Here is a 21,574-nt window from a genome sequence, read left to right on the forward strand (position 1 = left end):
GTACCTAGAAAATATTTTAAGAATTATTTATGATCTATTAAATGTTTTGAAAAGTCTTCTTATTTCTTATAATCATACTGAATACTCCATTATGACATAATATTTATGATGGATTAATGCTCATGTTTACACATATTGCATGGAGAGAAATTTCTTGAAAAATGAGGTGATATATGTAAATATAAATGTCAAAAGTTATTAATGAAATTGGAGCATTAATAAATTCTCTGAAAGTTTAATTGATAAATCTGGATGTTTAACTTTTTTTTACTCATTATTTTATGATATTTTCTTGCACAATACTTAAAAAAATAATCAATGAAATTATGCTTAATATGCTTGATTTGTTTTTTACCCAGATCACTTAACAATACGATTTTATAATATAATTAAATACACATATTGCATACAGAAGGATAAGATAATAATGGACTTCGTAAAAAATCCTCCGTATTCTTGTGTAGGTATTGTATTTCGAATATAGCTTTTGCACAGCCTTTGTATCCTCTCTATTCAATTATTCTCATACACGAAGATTCATGTCGATATTAACAATAAAGCATCACAATAATCTTCTTAAGGGTATTTCACTGGTATCCTCGACAATCACAAACGCCCATGTTGCGATCTGATCGCAGTGCGTGTCGCGATGCTCTTACAAGATACAGATTCGTGTGATTTTCTTAACTATTACGTCCGATATTTCATATCTCCAGATATTTGGCTCCATCTTTCATATCATTTACTTCTCACTCGGTCGATTTGTCGAAGAACAACACGCACACAATTCGGTGAATATATTTTAATAGAAGACGCGACATACAGAAGGTCTTTTTCAGCTCCCAATGATTTCTCAGATATCAATTTAAAAAAGAAGTAGGAGAAAAATTTCCGTGTCTCGATAGGGAATACGGGAAGACACAGAATAAGCGATTGTATCTTTTGATAATACCTACAAATGCGTATCTATTGATAGCAGAAGAACAATGAAGGAGAGCATTCTATGCAAGAATATCTTAATGCCTGACTACGATCACTATTACTTCGCCTATTCATTGAAACAAGTCGCAAACTCAAAAATCTACACACGTCGTATACACTCTACAAAATTATACTTCGTTTTACATTCGAAATTATACAAAATTCCAATCGTATTAATTTTTCAAAATTTCTAAGTTTGTACCCACAGTTCGCATGCAATTCATTAATTTTCCATCTTCACATTTCCTGTTTGATGTAGAACCGTTTGCGACGCGAACAATTTGCGTACAAATATCCGCTTTATCTATATATTTTTTTCTTTCTTTCTTTAAATATGCGTTATAAGAGTAAACAAATTCTGCATATTCTAAATTTTAATTTAGTATATTGCCTTACTATTTTCACATATATTTTCATATATTAATATGTAAATTGCGTTCTGTATATATATATATAACTCGTATAAAATTTTGAGATTAACTTCACATATATGTATTGAAATCAAAATGTAAACTTTTTTCTGTATTCTTATCTCATAGGGCTGAAACACTCGAATTATAATATATTACACCTTGAAATATTATTTTCTATGACAATCGTTCTGTATAATTCATTTATTGACAGACAGTTTATAAGCAATTATATTATGTTGCATCTTTTTACTGACCATTATTGACAAAACGCATATTTGGAAAACATAATTTCATTCGGTATTTCACTTTTTTACTAATATCTTACTTTCATATAGTTACTAATATTGTAGCACTGTTTAATATCAAATATTCAAAGATGTCTCACTCTCAACGCTCAAAATATCCTGCAATATCGCAAGATTTTAGCTGCGTTGATATCATTTTAAGGATGTATAATGTGACACGCACACATACACATACTTATAGTGTTTTCATTGCAGTTTTGATCCGGGTTATGCCGCCATACTCATTTTTTTCTTTTTCTTTCATTGCTCGCATCCTTTATCCTTTTTTGTGTTTTACGTGCAAGAAGTGCACAATCCGCATCAAAAATCTATTGCAATCGAAAACGTTATAAGACATAGTAAACAGTATTATAATTATAGACAGTACGTCTATAGCATGTCTATGAATAATAATATTGTTATAGTATGCTAATATAAATACAGTATTATAAAATTATGCGTGTGTATCGCTGTATGTATGTATGTATGTGTGTGTGTATGTGCGCGCGCGCGCGAGTGTGCGTGTGTGTGTACAATACTATATTTATATATATTCAAAGTGTTCACAAAGAATAAACTGTTTCGTGACATCACAATCACTTGGATTCTTTATAGTAGATATCATTTAAACTACGTATATGTTCAGTTGTGTACATAAATATAAATCCAAACAACGATAAATTTTATTTGCGTTTAAAGTTTTTGCTATATTTAGAGTATTTTTTGTAAAATTTCAGTGAAATACCAAATCGCAAAAGTAGAATGCTTAGAATAGAAAGAGTATCAATACACACATCTTGAATAGACTGACAATTTAGATAAATATAAAATTGAGAAACTTATAGTGTACAAAATATGAATAAAATGAGAAACGAGATCAGTGGTCAAGATATAATAATAGCGTTTCTTTTCCTTTTTTTTTTTTTTTACAATGATTAAGATCACTTTAGGATCACACGCTACACTTGTATCTGTATGAATATAATAATAATGATAATAATATTTACATTCTCATGTAGTGATTTTTATATTCTAAATGCAAATGATATTGTACCAAATGGCTGTGCAGAGGTTGTTGGCTCTTCACTCGCTTTTTAAATAGATTTCATAAAATTTGAATGTTTACAAAAAATTGTTATACATTCAATCAATGATTTTTTTATGGTTTGAACATAATATACAGCACTTTATATAATGAATTATTTTCAAAAGATGGTGCAACGCGATAATTCTTCCGTATAATTTTTTTTACACATTCACACAAGATAAGTACTCCAATCAAACAACATTTTACAAATTCTTTTCTCATAAATTAATTATATAAAAAAATCATTAATTTGTTTTATTATAATACATCTAATGTCTTATTAAGTGTAATATCCAGCCTCCCTAAAAACATTTTGCTACATTACGTATTGTAAGTCTTTCTTTTTTTCTTTTTTACCGGTAGGAAAATGGTCTTGACTTCTACTCATGTCATAGAGCATAGAAGAATTCCAGATATGGCCAAAGCAGACAACGATCGTTTACATCCATGGGATGTATTTATGCGGCTTTAAACATACTGTTCGTTCCTAAATACGGTGCGTCAAGCGCATATATGTATATAAATTATAATTTATAGTTTCACGTCAGTTCGTTTTACTTTCCTATTTTCTTGAAGAATTTCTTTTGCTGTCCCAGCAAACAATAAGTCAGAGTCATCAACAAAATATTTTCCTCAGACAGTCTTGTGTTTAATTTGCCGCTCTCATACTGGACACTCATCATAGGATATTTCATTCTTTGCGCACATTGTTGTGAACACATTAGATTCACTCACTAACCATTTGTCTAAAATGTAAGATCTTGTGATTAAATTCCGCGTAATTTACTTTTTACATATTTTTTGTTAAAAAATTGGTATTTATATTGAATAAATTGTTCCTAGAGCTTACCTGCACGTAATCAAATGATTCACAAAATATACTTACAATTATATCACAATAAAGGAATCTCCGTATTGATACGTCACTCGAATGCTGCAAATAAAAATAATATTTTCGATATGTTTTATAATTAACATATATTAAAAACTCTCCAAGTTTAATATAAAAATATTATATTTAGTATACTTACGGGAAGGAGATCTAGTATCGGCTTGGTTCGGTGCTCCATCCATTGGCAGGCGTCCGCTGCATACACTTGCACTTCCACTTGACGGATTGTAATTAAGAAAATCCCAGATTAGTATTGTATCATCATGAGATGATGAAACTATTTGAAATTCGTCAAATTGGAGACGAAACACTCGTCCAGTATGCTCCTACAAAAAAAGAAACAAGATTGATAATGAATAAAAATTATAACTCGATGGAGCGCTTAAATAATTGCTGATTAAACATAATATTTATAGAAAATAAGGATATAAGTATCACTTTTACCACTAAAGTGCGTAAGCATAAAGTACTGGCAACAGCACGAGGATCAAGAGCTGCTACAAGATCCCAAACTTTGATTTTGCTGCAAAATACAATAATAGATGAGCTCAATGGTACAATATTTTCAGAAGTTCATAAAATTATATAATATATTCTTAAAGCGAAATATACATCTCTCAATTCAATTGATATAAGTATCACATCAAATGAAATATAATGACTATTTACAAATTACTTTCTTGTATTTTGTATAACAATAATATGCTATAAAATCGTATTATTTTTATTAGATCGTATTATTTTTCTAAACAGAAGCAAAAAATACAATACATTCGTTGAAAACTTATAAGCTTATATAAAATTAAAATTGAGATTAAGACATTCGAAATTACATACCCGTCATAAGCACCGCTGACGATGTGCTTACTATCGAATCGTATACATCTCACTAGTTCCTCATGTCCTTCCAGAACACGTAAGCATGCGCCGCACTCAATGTCCCATAGTCGTATGGTATTATCACTACTACCACTAACTACTAAACGATCCCTGTATTGCAAACACGCTATGCCACGTTTATGTCCGTTCAATGTTCGCACGAATTCGCAGTTAGAAGTATTCCATACTTTGATAGTCCTATCACCACTAGCTGAAACAATGTATTTCTCATCGAAGTCAACTACATTCACTGCAGCCCTGTGTCCCACTAGTACTCGTCTCAGTGCAATTTCCGTTTGCGACGTCATATCCCAGACCGCTATTGAACGATCCTACAAATAATAATTATTATCAGTCGCATCCCAATCAAATGAAGATTATAAAATGTACAAAAATTTATCATCCTTTTTCTACTAACCTTCGAGCAAGTGACCATCATGCCATTATTAAATCTGAGATGCAATACTGCCTCGCAATGATGAATTAACGTATTGACCATTTCGCCTGTGGTAGCATCCCAAACTCTCACGGTGCTGTCCGAAGAACCGGATATTATAGCCTTGTCGTCATATTGCAAACACAACACAGAACCCGTATGTCCTGTCAACACCTTGATGCACTGCAGAGTATTTCTATCCCAGATCTTAATCGTGTTGTCACGAAGTCCAGAGACTATTTTCTGATCATCGTATTGCAAACAATAAACGCCCTTCGAGTTTTCACTGCGACAGTTAATTCTTTGAAGATTGAATCGACCCATTCTCCAATTATTTTCTATACTTTCGATGTCTTTAACAATTTTTGGATAAAGAGATCTATAGAAGTTATGATTAGGATGAGCTTCGCCTGGTTTCGGTTTAAAAAGATACTGTATCCTGAAAGCAAATTTCATAAAATAAATAAGAAAATATAAGTGGTTAAAAATAAATGGTTCATATACTCTTCCTTTCCTTCATTTTATATATTTCTATATGTTCCATTCTACAAGTAATCTTGTAATATACTATGTGTGCTTTAAAATGTATTTATAATTGTTGAATTTCAAAATATTCAGATATATTTGTGTTATTAAAGATCAATGGAATAAATATTTAAATATTTAAAGTCATCATAAAAAAAATTGGGAACACGGCAGAATATGCCAAAATTTAAAAACAAGTTTTAGACTAAAACCAACAGATGATATAATTAAAAATAATAGCATCAAATGCTTATTAATAAAGCACTAAATTTGAGTTATATTTATTCACTTTCAATATACCGAAATTTCTTCAAATGTATCAGAATATATTTGTTATCTCTGTAATTCTATACATGTTTAAGATTAAAAATTCATATATGTATATGTGTCTGTCTCTTGAGTTTTACAGAATTTATATAATTCTACTCACCATCCTCTCCTTTCAGCCAGACCTCTCCAAACCGAATCCGTTCGGACTTTGCGTTCAATCAATTTTTTCCAAAGCATTCCTTCACTGATAACTCTATGCCATTCTTTGCATACTAACTCTGCAGATACAAGTGACTTAGCGTCAAGATAGGAAAGAATACTTTCTGCTACGTGATCTAATCCTTTTTCTGTAAAATATTCATTCGGTGTTATGGACAAAGATACAATGGTTCAAGACATATCAAAGAATAAAAAAAGAATGTATCAGACATAAAGCAAATGTATATTGCTGTATGTATATGATTACTCACTCGGCAAAAGCGAAATAAAGTTTCTCTGTAGCATCGGTTTGAGATATGCGTTGATGTGTCCGTGTTGATAATGACACATCCGTGCTAACAGCTGTTCGACAAACTGCACTTGTTCCGCTTCGTTCCATCTTTCGAACAGTTTCATACACATTTCTCTTTCCTGTCCATATTGCGTGGACACTCCTATGGATGGTTCTTTCTTACAGCTGGGATCGTAAAGTATCGTCATTGGATACTGCAACAGAAGATCAAAATACAAACATTTTTTCATATTGTTAAATCACTCTATCTTAATTAGAATGTAAGCAACAGAACAACACAAATAATTTTAATAAGTAATGATCTCAGACAAGATTTTTAATTAAATTAATATCAAGTTATTCGAGAAGAAAGGATTTATCACTGACATTTAATTGTAAACTTCTTGTATAACCTCTCGTGATACAAGTCTAAATTTTTTTATTAACGTCTTCTAATATAAGCGCATGTAATGACGTGTATTATCAATGATATGCTAAGTAATCGGAGCGCAAATAAACATGATTAAAAATACACTGTAATACACTACACTGTATAGTATGTATTATCACATTGGTGCACACATCGGGTTGTTTTTTGATTAATCGCACATACATTATATATATATATATATCGGAATCGACAAGTTGTATTAAGCGCATGTAACGTGCTGTGAATATGTAAAAGATATATATTTAAATAATTCAAGTAATTATATGCCAAAATTTATATCTAAAAATTTACATTGTCACGATTACGTCATACATTGATAATGTAATATAAAGATAAATATTGCGTGATTAATAGCGCTAATATATATTGTACATTTTAAGTCTTTTTTTTTCGTTTTTTTTCATTATCGTTTTAATGTTAAAGATGGAAAACAAACGCGGGAAGGCGACTAATCTTATCGTGACATTAAGAAACTTAAAATGTTGAAAGACAATGTGAAACAACAAGAATTTTTAGCATGTTTATATCTGGAAGAAACATCTAAAATCACACATCAATGCGATTGTTATCGATAGTGAAAACATACACAAACTCACACAAACAAAAAGATACAAGGATTTTTAATTATATAATTTCCTTGGGGAAAAAAATAAAATGATTGATTTCCTATCAAAGCGTAAATATATTTTTGTTAATCTCGTTTATCTCTTGGAATAATCTCTCGGATTTAAATAAATCAGAATGCATTAATTATATCTCGCAAAAATCATATAACTTGTTTAGGATTCTCTTAAATCAATATTTTCAGAATAAAAATATCATCAAAAACACGTGAAAGCAACAAATTATGTATATGTCACTGATAAAAAATCGAACTGTGTTTTAACGTTATTCAATAATGGATATCGATTTATAGAATTGATCTAATAATAAATAAAGCTCACTTTACATAATCTATATTTCGCGTCAGATTTTAGAAACTCGATTTACAATTTTATCGGTCATGTATTTTGATACGTGCGTATCCAATTTCCAATTCTTATATTTCTCGGCTAACAACGGGCACATAAAAGTTCTAAATAAAATTTGTATCAGGATTCAATCGTATGAAAGAGAACAAGAATATACGTGAGTACCAAAATTGTTAATATTATATGTAAAATATGATAAAATATGGAATACGATAAAATTATAAGTATAGATTCATCCGAAGCGGAGGGCTTCGAACGTTTGCAAAACTAGAATCGCGAATGCATCTTGAGGTAGAGCGAAGTACCGGGTTCTTGACCTCTCTCGCTCCATTCTCTCTCGCTCGTACATCATATATATATATATATATATATATATATATATATATACGAGGGCACTTATAAATTAAATCGTTTACGCGCGTCCCGGTTTTGTGCCGAGCATCTCGTCTTCCTCGTTAATACCGTAATCGTTATAATCACATTTCAAGCGACACATAAATGGATATTCTCATTCGAGTACCTTTAATTATCTCTCTACGGAATTATAGCTCTACGGAGACGAGCTTAAAAATTTCTTCGATCGACATAAATATGTCGATCAGAATTAAATCACAAACTGATATGCGCGATCGATCTGTAAATATAAATACGATTATGTATAAACAAAGTTGGCTAACGCCAACTAAATATGAGCTAAATTTACGCGATCATTATTAAGTTCATCGACGTGGAAATTCAAGAATATCATCTATGACTAATCATGTTTTAGATGGAAATTTTCCGACACGCGGCATTTATATGCATATTAGAATGAATTTTTCATGAAAGAAAATCGCACACGTTTGCACTTTCACTGTTTACATCGTCGTTATCATCAGTATTTGTCGTAAATGTCCAAGGAGTCTGATAATGTTAGTCGCGATGTCGTTACGCGAGATATCATTGAGAGTATCCTTCAATATTAGCTAAAAATAGAACATAAGAACTTATTGATTAAGTCTTTGTATATCCTTTATTAAGATCCCTCCTATGCTTCAATGACGCTTAAAAAATTCAATCATTTAAAATAAGAAAAAGTGTATTACATAGACTGGAATAGATGTACATTACATTACTCATATTGCAAACAAATAGACATTATGTGTGTACGTGTAAACTTAATATATTTAATTATTATTATCTGCAATCATTTTCAATTTCCTGTCTGAAATTTCACGTTTCTATCGGAAATTGTTTATCGATACCGGCGATACCTTCGATTAGATTAGATGAAATTAGATTAGATCGAATAATTCGAATAAATACTACGCGCGAGTATATTCGCGCGTTAATGTAATTTTAACGGCACATATTTCACACTATTCTATCCAGGATATAACTGTACCTTTGAAATTTTTAGAATATCAATAATGAAGAAATAAATCAAACAAAGAGATAGAAGAATCCGATGAAATAAATTGATGAATTTCAATAAATATAACTAAAACTAAATATAAATAAAACAAATATAAATATTGGTATTAGTATGAGAAACAAAATATATAAAATAGTATGTGTATTTTTCACCTTCTTATCTTATATCTAAGATTCAAAATCAAAATGCTTTTTAAAATTCATTTGTTTCCTTTTCTCGGATTTAGGCATTTACTTTTGCTTCTGCACGATCGAAAGATCTTTTGTAATCAGTGAAGCACACCGTTTTATCGGCGTTTATCAGTTCTACGTGCAACGAACTTTAATGACCTAGGAGCGATGGAGTTTATCGTGGAATTGAAAGGAATACAGAGAAGCATACGGCGAAACCGAGCGGCGATATTTTTGTAATCGAAAGGGTTACGTTTGCACATCCGCGGAGAAAGTGCATCCACGAATACGACGGGGAATGCCGTAACGACGATACAAAAGGATCTTCCACGCGTGATTGTTGAGGGATAAAGTAAAAAAAAAAAGACTATTACGCGAATGCCACGTCAGTGTTAGCGTTTTCACACAGCATTTGCCGTTCCGTTTTCACGCTGTTTCTCAACTTCGCCTGACGTAGCGTTTTGTACAAGGTACCCCAGAATCGTCGGAATCGTGAACACGTAAGCATTAGCCCCTCGTGAAATTTCCTTTGTCAGCGAAAATGTTAGGTGCTAGAGCATTTTTTGGATTACAAAGAATGTGAAGATTTTTTTCGCGACTTAACCTTCCGGAAAAAAATAAATAAATAACAAAAATGACCGTGTCAGATTCTCAAGAGAATCCTTCCGAGATTTAGGCTATATTCCAAATTGTCCTTTCCGAGGAAAATTTTACTCGAAATATATAGTACACGTAACGTATACTATCGAATAAAATTTTCCTCAGAGAGGACGTTTCTTGGCTATTATGATCACGAATATCGAAAAGTCGTAAAGAAACAATGCTGTAATTTTTTTTTAGAAAATTTTTGCAAAAACTGATTTTATATTTAATGAAACAATGCTACGTGTTCGCTTCCTGATGACTCTCTAGAACATTTCTTCACGTAGATGATGGTAACCGTTTCCATTAAACGTAATACCCGTTTCTACTAAATGTAACAGACGAGATGTACGAAAATCCGTTTTTAGTCCTTAAGACCGCCAGCGATTTGTAGTCGACGTAGAATAATGCGAAAATGTATATTTCGCGTCTGACCTACTTGCCGCGTCTCTCCTACTCGGGAGGTGAAAATCATCATAAAGAGCCATACCGCATTGAACACTTGTTAATGAAAGCTAAACTCTCGCATTGTAGAAATGGCGATCAAGCCGCAATTCTTTGTACATGAATTAGGTTCGAATAAAAACTATTAAGGAAATACGATCGATTGCGGGGATAGATGGCAAGAAGGATACGCCCCTGTTCTTATGCATTAGTGATACCAATTAATAAATTTTTAATGATAAGAAAAGCTATTTTGATTTGTTAAAAGAAAGTAACTTTGAGCATTAATTTTTAATTTCTAATCATGATATTAATATTTTATTATTAGAAAATACAAATAATTTAATGTTTCATGTCCAATAATTATCGATCACTTAGTTGCGTTTCTCAAATGTTGCGTTTCTCAAATGGAGGTTGGCATTCCTGATTAAATTGCGCGTTATCAAATATTGAGAATAATCAGCAATTTACGTGCGAAATAGGCATGTAAATCGATCCTTTTATCACCTTTTGCTTGCATACAGAAAATTATATAAAGTTGATTTGCAGTGACATAAAAAAGACTTGCTCTATTTACATAATTTTTATGTAAATCGAAGAACTTTAAAATTAATGTAATATACCAGTCATTCAGTGCACCTGCCATAAGATATACGCATAAAAATTTAATTTTTTTTTCTTAAACACACGATCAATCGATTCGAAATTTTAATGTGATATTAATTTCACTTTAAATAATATTTTATATTTTAATTTTTATAGAGATTGAAATATTTTTGATTTTTCAATCGTATCTCCTTAAGAAAATCCAAAAATTTCCAAAATTAAAATCGTCGAAATCTCCATTATTTCAAATCCGTGTAATGTTGAAAAGCGTAATGTTTTTATTAAATAAAAAATGCACGAATTAAAATGCCAATTTATTATTTCCACTTCCAGAAAATCATCAAGATATACTCCCATTAGTTACCGTGTTTCAGCCAGATTCGGAAGTTTGGCTCGGGAGAAATCGGTGCTTTATCCGGATGAAAATCGTATTACCATTGACCCATTGTAGGACCCTCCTTCTGAAAGGCAGATCCTGCGGCAGTTGTGTCCCTCGCGTTTATTGTAACACGATACTGAAAAACGAGTCTAGCGGCTGATGCGCGGCGGCGCGATCACCTGAAAACGCTTCGAGTGCTCCCGGCATAACGGTATCGCGAACTCGTGTCGAATCTACGCTCTCCTGATTCTTTTGTCTTCCTGGGATATCCCCGCGCGCCTCTTGGCACGGCCAAAGTGCGCGTATACTGGGTGTTCGATAACTCACGACGATCGATATGAAAATATAATGGCCAAGCTCCCCCTTCGCCGAAAACAGGGAACTCTTCCTGCAAAAATCTAATCGGATCACCGTGCTCTTTTTGGTAATTCCTGAAGATTCAACATCCCAACGTGACTCGAATTCTTTTCTTCCTTGGACATCTGTTAAAGTACGATATATGAGGAAGAATGTGGAAATTGCGACTTCAATCAGCTACATATTTACATTCTCTTTTTCGTTTATTTTCAATCTCCTTTTTTTTTAACCATTTATAGCGTATAAAAATTATTTAGATCTCGCAATACATATATTTCTCTTAACAAAATATTTCATTTTTTTACAAGAAAAATATTGTATGCATCAAATTCATCATCGAATACTCAAACATAAAACGTTCGCGCAGAAATGTACATATTATTTTTTTCTTTCAAAATATTTGGTATAATTAAAATTATTTGTTTGCTTTTAATATTTTTTTCTTCAGTTTTAATTCTCAGCTGCTTAATTTAAACGATGTGTTTCATTGTTTATATTCATAATAATGCTCGCAATATGTTTTAAATGGATGCGTTCCAACGAGATTCCCTCGTATATCTTTTAAATGCTTTGAACTCGTTCACAAGAGGAGGTGGTGTCGCAAGACCGAAATGTACGATTTCGCGGAATGGATCGCGAAACAAGTTTTTGCTCTGTATATTCGCTTCGTCTATTCTGGCACAAAGAGGTCGACAACTTCTGAAGGTCTAAGAGAAGCCGGCGGGATCGCTTTATGATGCTAGAAAGCGTAAAGGGAACATTCAAATTAACAATGGTCTGACGCACCACATAAATATGTCAGTCTTTAAAAGGCTAGTCATTCTAAAACAGACCCCGAAAACTTTAAAGCTCTTCAACCACCGACTGTGACTTTTCTTTTGAAAGGAACCGAAGAAAGATGTGTAAATAAACGCTGAAAGGCAATCATCGATTATCACGATACTTTAAATCCTTCGAGTTGGCACAAAAACTTTCTGCCGCGTGAATATCTCACAACACAGGATCGCACGCAATTCGGATATGACTCAGAAGCGAAATTTCAATAAACCTGGTAAAAACAGTCGGCTTAAAAATTTTTACATGAATCATAAAAATTCTTTCTGAAGAATAGAAATTATTTAAAACGTGACGGACAAAGAGATCGAGATCCTCGCCTCGAGTTCATCGAATGATCACATGCGAGTTCAGGGTCGGACGCGATGTTCTCCGTGTCTTTTATCTCGGCTCGGCCGAACGTGTGCACGCCTAAAAAGGAATACGCGTGCAAAAATGTATGCAACGGAAGAGTTTTGCATGTCCAAAAGTATAGATAACAAAAGGTTCGCGCGTCCGAAGGAAGAGCGCAGGAAGAGCGTCGAGAGCGCGTGCACAAAAGTTTAAATCCCGACCGTGGGACGCCTAAAAAGGAATACTCCTCTCGCGTGACATTGCTCTCTCGCGACCATGCGCGGATTTTACATACACGCGTCATTACGCAAAAGTCCCGCGAGACCGTGACTTCCCGGTTATTTGCTACCTTTCACCGATATAGTATCATGGGCGTTGAAACCCCAAGAGAGGGTTTGGGGGGTTCAACTTCTTTCTCACAATTAAAAAAAAAAAAAAGTTAAACTTATGAGTTACAAAACCTAACATTTTTCTCATTCAAAATCAGAAAGAAGAAGACGTTTTAAAATCTCTAAAATGACAGAATTGATAATTTCCCCTCCTTTCCCTTTTCCTCTCTTTTCTCCGACAAAAAATCCTGGATACATCCATGTATAGTAAATAAATATTATATATAAATATTCGTTTCGCGGACAGGAACATGACGGACGTGAGAAAAATCTAAGCTACTTCGCTCCGCGAACGGCGGAACGGTGAAATTCTCTACCGTTATCACGTACTTTTTTCGACAGTTCACGAGACGTAAAGTTCATTAACATCGACGGATCGCCGAGATATCAAATCAGAATGAAGAACGAAGAACAACGACAGTCGAAATCGGTCGAAATCGAATTGTTATCGGTCGATATGTTATTGTGATTCGGAACAAAGTAATTTAATTGTTGAATATCTTTTTTTCTAGGAAGAAAGTATACTTAACAAATGTCTCGCTAGTCCATCGCTAGTCCAACTAAATTCTAAATGTTACAATGTTAAAATATATTTTTTTTGTATCTACTAGAAAATTGTCTGTCGTAGAATTTATAGCAGCAACATTTAATAGCAATAGTCACATCCCTTGTAAAAGAGACTATATGATTTAATCATGAGACCTAAATTTTCTTGTATATATGTATATTAGAATGTTGCTATAAATTATATATATATATATATATGACAGACAATTTTCTAGCAGATATAAAAGTAACGATACATTTTAACATTTACAATTCTGGTTGGACCAGTAAAATATTTTTTTGAGTAAAGTATATAAATCTGTTGCAAAATGCATCAATAAGTAGTTCTCAGTAGACAATAAGTCTAACTATTCGCTAGTAATAATTTCTAATATAATTGACATAATAAATGAAAGAATACACGAAGAACGATTTAAACTGAAGAAGTTAAAAATTCAGTTAAATACAAATCCGAACATAATTATTGAGCCATTAAAATAATTATGTAAGAAATTAATTGCTAAAATATAAGAATATAATATTTTGTAGTATTATCATCATATTTAAGCGTTCTATATAATAATTTTGATAGTCTAACAAAATTGCTTTCAAATTTGTATCTAATTAAATTTTTAGGTATTTTAGCAAAACTATTCTTTCCATGTAGAAAAGAGAATATTTGAAATAAAAAACGTAAGAGTTCTTTTCACATTCATCGATTTTTTTTATTTACATGGCAGAGAATGGTGTAAATACATTTTCAATGATAGAATTACGGAAATGCTCAGACTGAAGTATCAACTCGTCACAAGTTAACAGCCGAGAACAATAATGTCCGTGGATATCGACGTAGGTAAATTCGCGCGACCTTCTCGCTCAAGGATCGCGATCTGTTCGTGTCTCCTTCTCTTTCTTTCTCTATCGTCGTCAGGCACAATGAAAGCATCCGCTGGTATTCATTGGAATTGTTATTTATCAGGCATATACAGAAATGACAAAGGTTTAAATCACGAGGTTTCACACTGCGGAACCGAGTCAATTCTCCGAGAATTAACGTAGTTTGGTAAAAAAAAAGTCCTTTCAATATAACGAAGGTACAATTACTTCGAGATGCTTTGGAGCAAGCTGGCAAATGCGTATGGTTCGCTATCTCTCCGTTGCCTTTCCCGTTTGCAAAGTAAAATCTCTCCCGTATTTTTCCATCGCGGGGATACACGCGAGTGCGTGCGTGGCAGGCTCGTTTAGGGCGATGCATGATTTATGAGCGCAACGAGCAGCGAGCGTAGGAGGGACCGCTCGTCCGAGCGCGGGATAAGAAGTCGTAGGTGCACTTCCGGTGCGGCGCCGCGTCGCAACTAACATGCGTAATTACGTGGATCGTAACGACTGTTATCGGAGCTCGGTCCATGCTCGCTCGCTCGTCCGCGGGATTATCGCGTGCACGTGCAATACGTAACAACGTAGACGCATTGTTGCGCTGCATGGATTAATTACGAGCGGCTGGGACGCCGATCAATCTGTCGTAAATTGCGAAAAGTGACCGAGCGGATATCCAAGGAGCGAGCGAAGCGAGAAATGAACGAGTCGAATTTACCACTCTCCGGATAAAAAGTAAAATAAACAGCTTTGAATGTAAAGATAGAATGTAATCGAGCTGAATATATCTGTGTGAATGATTAACAAATTAAATATAATAATAGGATAAGTGGCATTGCTTGAGAGACAGGATCTTTGCGTCTAATAATTTTTTTTCTTTGTTGCATTTATATTTTGATAAATTCAAATTCAAATTCAAATTTAAATATAATATTTCTTTCTCTTGTGCTAAGCAGAATTTTGTATGGCGAAGCGAGATATATCATCACGCTTAACTGCAGTATTATATTCTTATATAACAATTTTGATGGCCCGACAAAATTATTCTCAAATTTGTTGTATTTAGTCAAATTTTTAAATATTTCAGCAAAATTATTCTCTTCGTGATAGAAACGTAGGAAGAAACATGTAATCAGAGAACAAATAGACTCGGACAACACGTTTCGCGGACAGCACGTCGCGTGCAATTAGCTGGAATCCGATTTTCCCGCGAATTAGGTCGCTGCAAGAAACATTTCAGCTGTTATCGAGGTTTCGCCTCTCGTGAAAATCAGAATCCGTTTCGATATGTAAAGTGATAATTTGATAAATTTTAAAATTAAATAGTTGCAATTTTAAAAATGAATTTGATTATTCATGTAACATAAATTGCACATTGAACATTTTTGCAGAAGAAATTCATCATTTTTATGAGCACAAAAATAATACATAATTTTTATAAAAATAAATATTACGAATAAAAAGAATGGTTTGTCGAAATATCTAAAAATTTGGTCAAATATGCAGATTTAAAAATAATTTTAATAGGTCAGCAGAATTATTACGTGGAATGCTTAAGCATGATGATAATGTTGCAAAAATTTTTTTTATATTCTAATAACCAATATAAAATGTTGTATATTATATTTTGATGAGTCAACAAAATAATTTTCTGACATCTACAATATATCCGACTAAATTTTTAAATACTTCATCAAAACTTCTTTCTATGCGAATAAGACGAAATCTTGTTAATTGCGCGGATCACAATGTATGTTGAAAGATCTCGACATGGGTGGTCTTTCTACGAAAGGAAATTATCTGAAATTCTTCGAAAGCACAATTACAGTTATCAGTTAACGCGTATTCAAGAGTTTTCAAAGTATCTCGATCATTGTGTAAGTTAAAATCGTCGTCATTTTTTGAAACCATTCATTATAATTACCAAATCGTACAACCAGCCGAATTGCTGATCTTTTTTATAAATTGAATATCTTTTCGGATGAATTTGTATATTCTTTTGCATTACGTACTCATAAAAACTACATATTTCTTCTATGATATATAATTTTATTCAATCTGTCTAATCATTGCAAAATTTAGTTCCAGCAACTTTTTGATTGTCATCCCGCACATACATACATATTTATTACTTGTTACAGTGTGCGTAGGAGAGAGATTGAAAGAAGAAAGATCGTGAAACTTAAGTACAAAAAAATGCAGGTAAAACGAAAGCCTTCCGTCGTAAAACATAATAGACAGACCTTTCAAGGAAGTTAAGAATCAAGTATGATTAGAAATCGCAGAATCTCAAGATCATCGCTGGTTTCCGCGAAGAAAAAAAACTAATTCGAATATATTACCATATAAATAAATATAAACGTAAAGCGCAAAGTCATCCGAATCACGGAGCGTGATTGGTTGCTTTTCTCTATTGACAGTCCAGTCTATGAACACGCCAAGAAAAGGTAGAAGGAAAATGACCGTCTATGATTGTCAAAACATGATTGAAGCAACATCTATCGCCTGTATTACACGTCACCGCGAATCGCCGCGCGATCGACCTATAAAAGGCATCACATCGAAGATTCACGTGTGATTTGAACGAGAGTTCCCGAACGAGGCGATTCTCATTCCGAGAGAGGAGACTCTCATAGAATTCGCGACGTCGTTATACCTTGTCGGTATAAACATCCAGAAGACTGATTGCAAATCTTGAAGGGAGGTGAAAATTATATAAAAATTAATTAAAGTGAGGAAATTTACTAGCTTTTGATAATTGCAGAGTCAATTTCTTCATTTTGTGATTTTCACTTCGTTTCCAAATACCCAATTGACTCTCAGGAATGGTAGGCAAATCTGTCATCGCGTTTAAAGGGAAAACTGAGAAGGGTGTCGCTTGAGTTTCCTCGGGATGAGGAGGTAAAGGACGAAAACCATAACCCCGAAAGCGTGATTCCGCCAAGCGTGACGCAAGAACGGAGCGTTGAGACGCAACAATTGTCAACGCGACGAATATGTCAACATGCCCAATTTAAAAACCACACATCTGCGCTTTCGGAAAATTCGGAATGTCAGGGCTCGGACACGTGTGACCGACGATTCGGTCGGTCGGTCGATTGGTAGGTCGGTCGCGAGGGGGCACAAGATGGCGGTAGTTTTTCTTATAATTTTTTTTTTCGCACAAAAGGAGAGATGGGGAGATTTGCGACTCCGATCTCAGACTTACCTGCAGACCCGCATTCGCGTCGTCGATTATCTTGTCCGTTTCCATGTTGATCATCCTACTCGTCCGTTACGTCCGAGTCCGCACGCGCCGAGGTAGGTAGCGTGGATGTAGGCGAGACGACGGGATTGTGCCACGCGAGAATGGCTGGGGCCGCGCGACGGTGTGCCGCGTCGAATGAGAAATAGACAGACACTAACGATGAAACTGGACTTGCGTTGAACGCAAATGACGAAATATCACGCGGACGGTACTCCCGCTCGCTACGAGGCCTCGCCGCGCATTGCAGGGAGCCGATAGGGCAACATTTCTCTGTCTTCACAGAGGACACAAAACAACACGCGCGTACAACTATGTCACTCAGTGGCGCGCGCGTATGTGCGTGCGTGCGTGCGTGTCGAACATCCGTGACGCGCGCTCCAACACGATCCTCCTTTCCTACGTTCGGAGATACAGGATACTGCGGTTTCGCGCGATATCACTGATACGACGCGGTTCACCTTTCTTCCTCGATGGTCAAGGGACAGGGAGAGAAGTCACGTTTCCTCGAGCCGCGATCGTAGCCGCGGGCCGTGTGCCGAATTGCCGATCGCCGAGAGAGCGATGGATAGATGGGACGTACGGGGTCAGGAAGCGGCTGCGAAACACCGCCGCGAGACACCCGACTCTCGAGTCTTGACGACCCAAGAACGTACTGTGCTCTCGAGCTAAGGATACGTTCACAATTGGCCGACAGCGGTGGCGACGATGCAGATGAGAACGCGGCGTTTCAACTAAACGTACGTACGTCGGCGCGATCGACAACGCCTGCCAACGATGTGCCAACACCGCGAATCGACTGCCCCGAGCGAACGAACCGCCGCACGAAAGCTGAGGGCGCGACACACTTTCAAGATGGCGGCCAGCGCGCGCAAATTTGAATTTTATTTCAAATGATTTCGAGTAAGGCTTTTATGGGATCCTTTTCTTTAAACATGATAAACGTACCATGCTGCATTTAAAAAAATAAAATAAAAAAAATAAAACAAAATTATACAATAGTTAAGAATACATAGAATATAAAAATATATAGATGTTTAATATACTAATGTCAGCAATATTATCTTTGTATATCTCTCTTTTGTAATAATAAAGTAATATAGAATGAAATACATACAAGAAATAAATATAAGATGGCAAATATATTTGGATACATAAAGAAATTTCAATATATTCAAAGTGAATGAAAATAAATTTTTAAGTTATATTTATTTATTCTATATATATTAAAATTTTTCGTGTATCAGAATATATTTGTCATTAATCTGTACATTTAAATAAAAAAAAAATGTAAAGAAAAACACAATGCACAACTAAAACGAATAGATCTATATGGATTTTAATATGTCTAAATATATCTATATATAAATTAAATCTCGAATCGTGTATAGACATATATTTATTCAGATGTATATATTACACAAAATATACAGATCTCAAAGATTTTAACAAAAATGTTAAATATGGTTTAAGATATTATACGCGACACGTATGCGAGTAATAATCGATTTTATTTATATCCACTTAATCTGTTCGTCCTTATTAGATCGGACATTGTCCGATTGAATTTGTAATGTAAGCGCAACGTACGGCTTGTCACAATATGGCGAATCTAACGGAGGGTAATAATGTCTGTAGCAGACATACGTTAAGCAGTAGCCTATTATCGATCCTATCACCACGTCTGAAACAAGTTTCATGTCAAATTACGATGTGAAATTATTATAGAATTATAAATTATTATATCATATATTAACAACAAAGTAGTTTACCTTGCCAGTGATGATGATAATCGCACGTTCTGCTTAACGCGATAGTAAGAGCGACACAAAGTGGCAAAAGGAATGTGCACAATCTCCACGATTGGCTTTTTCCTGCCAAACTGAATGTGTGCAGCTTTCCGGCCAAGTACAAGGCGATGAAACCGAAACTGGCGAACGCAACTAGAATAAAAATTATTTTTAAAAACATATTCTTACATATTACATGTGTGTTATTATATCTATGTTCTTTATCAAATTAACTAATATGTTCATACACATACAAATTAAATTGTAGAAACATAATTATATAATACTTATATATAATGTTGCAAACATAATGGCATACATGAGGAATGTCCGCTTGGGAATGACTTCTTTCCGTCTCTAACAACGATTGGATCTCCAGTGCACTTGAACCCTGGATTCATTTGCCCATCTGGAAAACATCGCCAGAAAAAATCTGGCCTCGGACGACCTAAAAATATAAGTTAAATTATAGATATATATTATTAAAACTAAATTTTCTTCATTGACTTGATATAAGTCTGTTCTGTTCAAACGTTTGAATAATAACTTACCTACTATAAGTTTTAAAATATCTGTAATAATACCATTAAATCCTAAGGCTAATGTTACAGACAATACTGATTGCTGAAGATCGACTTTATCTTTGTGCATCATGAAAAAAAAGCAAATAACAGCAACTGGCATCATAAACACAAGAGGCTGAAAAAAAGGAAATATTTCATTTAATATTATTTGCAAAACAATATCTCAATTAATAAAATCTATTTTTGTATTACTGATCCTACTTATTAAATATTTTTTATAAACACATATCTACCCATAATACTGTAGTTGGAACAAAAGATTCTGTTCTTGGATTTCTATATAACCACAGCTCATCTTCGTGAATTTTTCTCGTGAATGGTTCTGCTTTTTCCAGCTCCCTGAAAATTATTGCACTTTGTTTAACATATTTATAATAAAAAATGATGGATAATTCTTGACACTAATAAAAGTATAATTTATATTACTCTAAAAAAATTAATAATTATAAATAAAAAAAACCACAGTATTTTTGTTTTTGAAATAGAAACTTGATAAGAGATAACAGATGTAAAATGCTACTGTTAATTATCATTAATTAACACTAATTGATATTTGAACGCTAAGTTTAGTAACAATTGTAAGAATTAGATGACCGTAAGCGATCATAAAAGAGATTCGGAATATAAATAGCTAACAGAAAGGAACTATTGCGGTCATGCAGACTAAATGTCTTGATAGTAGAGGGATCCCGAGTTCTCAAATCCAGTCGGTCTCCGTTTATTTTTTCGAATCTAATCTAAATATCTTTCACAATTATAACTGATTATAACAACATATCAATTAATTGTGCAATTTGCATGCCCATGAAACGACAACTTACACGAATAGCACTGCCAGAAAGACACGTAGCAAAACGTCAAACCAGAACCCCAACGAGAGACGAAGTCCGCGTATGTTAGTCATCTCAGAATGTCAAGCATTTAAACCGAAGATAGATCGCGCCGGTTTTTTCCACATAAGATAAATACAAAAGTCGTTAACGTTAAACTTAAACGATTCATCGTGTAACAAACCGTGTCGGCTTGCGTCGACGCCGATCGAAGTGCAATCAGGTCTTTAACGTAAACGGATGCACACCCGATGCATAAAACGTCGATACGGAAAGTCGAACGTAATCGATAGTAATCTCGATTACAGAACTGTTCAAATAAGTTTCATCCGTACTTTAATTATCTTTTTCTTTTATCTTAAGTAAGTTTTCCGCTCTTTTCTCTTTTGTTAAACGTGAATTTCTGCTCGTTTCGTTAAGTTACACTTTCTAAAAAACTGAAAATATGAAAGACATA

At 33.9% G+C, this 21,574-nt stretch overlaps 2 protein-coding genes across 3 annotated transcripts; both read right to left on the reverse strand.

Annotated features, from left to right (window-relative positions):
* Nucleotides 1–1,580: 1,580 nt before the first annotated feature.
* On the reverse strand, nt 1,581–18,730 carry slmb (beta-transducin repeat containing E3 ubiquitin protein ligase slmb). 2 transcript variants are annotated; one of them, XM_011647166.3, is made up of 9 exons: nt 17,878–18,730; nt 6,238–6,472; nt 5,928–6,114; nt 4,955–5,411; nt 4,495–4,868; nt 4,102–4,180; nt 3,797–3,983; nt 3,652–3,699; nt 1,581–3,511 (listed from the first exon to the last, which is right to left on the reverse strand). In XM_011647166.3, the coding sequence occupies exons 1-8, from the start codon at nt 17,929–17,931 to the stop codon at nt 3,689–3,691; spliced, it is 1,584 nt and encodes a 527-aa protein (XP_011645468.1). In that variant the 5' UTR covers nt 17,932–18,730; the 3' UTR covers nt 1,581–3,511; nt 3,652–3,688. The 2 variants fall into 2 exon arrangements, with proteins under 2 accessions (XP_011645468.1, XP_011645469.1); XM_011647167.3 differs by lacking the exon at nt 17,878–18,730 and adding an exon at nt 11,320–11,508.
* Nucleotides 18,731–19,294: 564 nt separating this feature from the next.
* Nucleotides 19,295–21,439, reverse strand: LOC105432374 (phospholipid phosphatase 5). Its single transcript, XM_011647164.3, has 6 exons — nt 21,109–21,439; nt 20,521–20,626; nt 20,255–20,402; nt 20,023–20,151; nt 19,686–19,856; nt 19,295–19,597 (listed from the first exon to the last, which is right to left on the reverse strand). The coding sequence occupies exons 1-6, from the start codon at nt 21,189–21,191 to the stop codon at nt 19,428–19,430; spliced, it is 807 nt and encodes a 268-aa protein (XP_011645466.2). The 5' UTR covers nt 21,192–21,439; the 3' UTR covers nt 19,295–19,427.
* Between the last annotated feature and the right edge of the window lie 135 nt (nt 21,440–21,574).

The sequence above is a fragment of the Pogonomyrmex barbatus genome, unplaced genomic scaffold (assembly GCF_055798465.1).
Source record: "Pogonomyrmex barbatus isolate J1 unplaced genomic scaffold, ASM5579846v1 scaffold1, whole genome shotgun sequence".
NCBI lineage: Eukaryota > Metazoa > Arthropoda > Insecta > Hymenoptera > Formicidae > Pogonomyrmex > Pogonomyrmex barbatus.